General features: G+C 58.4%; 1 protein-coding gene across 1 annotated transcript; it reads right to left on the reverse strand.

Annotated features, from left to right (window-relative positions):
* Window positions 1-582: 582 nt before the first annotated feature.
* DUSP23 (dual specificity phosphatase 23) lies at window positions 583-2,217 on the reverse strand. The gene is made up of 3 exons (XM_003258686.4): window positions 2,135-2,217; window positions 1,761-2,029; window positions 583-973 (listed from the first exon to the last, which is right to left on the reverse strand). The coding sequence occupies exons 2-3, from the start codon at window positions 2,025-2,027 to the stop codon at window positions 788-790; spliced, it is 453 nt and encodes a 150-aa protein (XP_003258734.1). The 5' UTR covers window positions 2,028-2,029; window positions 2,135-2,217; the 3' UTR covers window positions 583-787.
* Between the last annotated feature and the right edge of the window lie 281 nt (window positions 2,218-2,498).

Raw genomic sequence — 2,498 nt, forward strand, 5'->3', positions numbered from 1 at the left:
TTAAATATCTGCTCTGCGTAACTGCCTAGATTGGCTCTGTTCTCACGTCCTTTGGCCTGAGGTTGTGGGGCAGCAGAACGGGCCAGAGAGCCCAGATGAGCTGAGCAGCACCTGAGGTTGGTGAGATGCCCAGCCCTGGGGAGGTGGAGATGGTGGTTATCTGTGAGTGCGACATCCAGGCTGTCTCTACCCCCAGATAAACAAGGGTGACACGTGTGCAGCAGGTGGGCCTACACGGAGGGGCCTCCTGGCCTGTGAGCATCAGAGACCTGGGAATGCCAGGAGGCCAGGCTACTCTGGACCTGAATCCTTTTCATTGACTAGCTCCCCCAGAAAACACATCAAATATTGTCAGGGAGCAGATACATAGCATTTCAGCATCTTCAACGGATTGAAGACGTGTGTTGCTGTTCTGGCCCATCCTTCCACTTTCTACAAGTGTGAAGATGGGCCTCTCTGAGCTTTGCCCACCTCATCCAAAGAACAGAGATGGCCCATCTGTGTTTCCTGTATCACAGGGCTACAGTGAGGCTGAAATAAGTTGATGTGTGGGAATGCTTTATAAAGTACCATGTAACGTGCCCTGGTTCGTACAACTCATTTATTCAACAAAGCAGTACAAGCCTCCCCTTCAATCAGGACCTGCCTGCAGGGGTGGACTACTTCAGTGTCTTGAGCCAATGGGAGCTAGAGGGTTTAATACTTTAGTCCACTTCCCTTCATCTCTAGCCCCAACGACAACATGGGGCAGGGGAGTAAGGGCCTGGTAGAAGGGTACTGAGGCCCCTTATTTCGTTCGCTGGTAGAACTGGAAGACTGCTTTCTCCTGCTCATAGGTCTCGATGGAGCCGGGTCGTAGTCGTCGGATTTCAGCAATGGCATCTCCTGCAGCCAAGCCCCGCTCCTTCACCAGGTAACAGGCCAGCATGGTGCCAGTGCGGCCAAAGCCCAGAGCACAGTGCACTCCCACAGCCTACGAAGAGGGGGCTCGATGGGTGCCACTCAACTCCCCCACCCACAACTGTTTCCTGCCCCTCACTTGGTTCTCCCCACAGCTCCTTCTTCTGTGCCAGGTCCAGGGCTCTGCAGCAAAGTCAGGGAGGGCTGTCCCTGCACTAGCTGGCTAGGAGGCCTCTGCAGTGGCTGGTTCAAGAACTGTCCACCTCCGCACAGCCCTCCACCTGCGGTGTTCAATACAGAAGCCAGTAGCCACGGCTACTGTGGCTACTGTGTACTTGAAATGTGGCTAGCCCAAATTGAGATGTAGTGTGAAAAACGCAACAGAGTATGAAGAGGTAGTAGAAAAAAGAATGAAAATATCTCATTAAGATCACCAAAGTTAATTTTATCTGCTTCCCCGCTTTTTAAGAATGCGGTTGCTAGAAAAACTAACATTGCATGGAGCCACTTAGGTTCCATTATATTTGGACAGCTTTACTCTAGAAAATGGTAAACAGCCTCCACCTGACCTCAACCCCCACCTCTCCCAGGTGTTTGTCCATACCCTGCTCCTTCTCAACTCACAGTATTAGCTGGTTTTCACTGCCTCTCCTCAAGCCCCGTTCGCACTGCTTCGCCCTCTCTTTAGTTCCTTCCGTTTAGCGCTTCCCTCCCCCGCAATGGCTTCCCCGTCTCCCGGCCCTACTGTTTGCCTCCCCGAGCCCAGTTAAGTTATTCCAGGCCCGGTCTCCCCAGCTCCGCCTGTGTCCCCCGCTGACCTTCCAGGCCCCTCCCTCCCTGCGCTGACCCCGCCCGCTGACCTCTCCCCGTGCGTTGGCCTCGTCCACGATCTGCACGAAGCGGTCGATCTGGTCGGGGGCCGGCGGGCAAAAGTCGGGGATGCGCAGGCGGTGCAGGGTGAGGCTGGGGCAGCTGTCGCTGTGAGGGGGCCCGCGCTCCGTCAGGGACACCAGGTGCCGCACGCCCAGGTCCAACAGGAACTGGTAGTGGGCGGGGAGCCGCGGCAGCGCCAGCCCCGCCAGCCGGCCCGGAAGCACCCAGGAGAAGTTGGGGGGCTGCACGCCCATCGCTGGGAGAGGGCACAGGACAGCGGGTCATGGGGGACCAGGCTGGCCAGCCCCACTCCGCCCACGCGTCCCCTCGCCCGCTCCGGGCCAAGTAACCCACCACTTACTTGGCCTCGGCGCCTTCCGGGCCACGTGGTTTGCGGGGCACCGCCCTCGGGGACGCTCTGCCCCGCCGCGGGGATTGGCCCAGAGCCTGGGGCGGTGCTGGAACGCGGAACCCAGCTCTGAGCGACCGAGGGAAGCGCCGCGATCCCGCCCCGTCCGAGCAGGTCACGCGGTGATTGGCTGGATCATCATAATGGGCTGGGTTACTTCCGCGGGGTTCAACCCACTCAGCTAAGAAGGCAGACCTGGAGCGAGTTAGGAATTGTTTGCTGCGGATGGAACAACCCGGGGTCGGGCTCTGCTGCACTCTGGCGGCATGTTGCAGTCATTGCGTCACTGGCGCCTGCCCCTGCCTCCCCGCGGGCC

The sequence above is a fragment of the Nomascus leucogenys genome, chromosome 12, assembly GCF_006542625.1.
Source record: "Nomascus leucogenys isolate Asia chromosome 12, Asia_NLE_v1, whole genome shotgun sequence".
NCBI classification, from domain to species: Eukaryota; Metazoa; Chordata; class Mammalia; order Primates; family Hylobatidae; genus Nomascus; species Nomascus leucogenys.

What these genes read in the sequence shown, in the direction of transcription:
- DUSP23 (XM_003258686.4), bottom strand. Translation starts at nt 2,027, where the DNA reads ATGGGCGTGCAGCCCCCCAACTTCTCCTGGGTGCTTCCGGGCCGGCTG. An exon ending in AGGCCAACGCACGGGGAGAG is followed by an intron (nt 974 to 1,760) that starts GTCAGCGGGCGG and finishes CCCTCTTCGTAG; the next exon opens with GCTGTGGGAGTGCACTGTGC.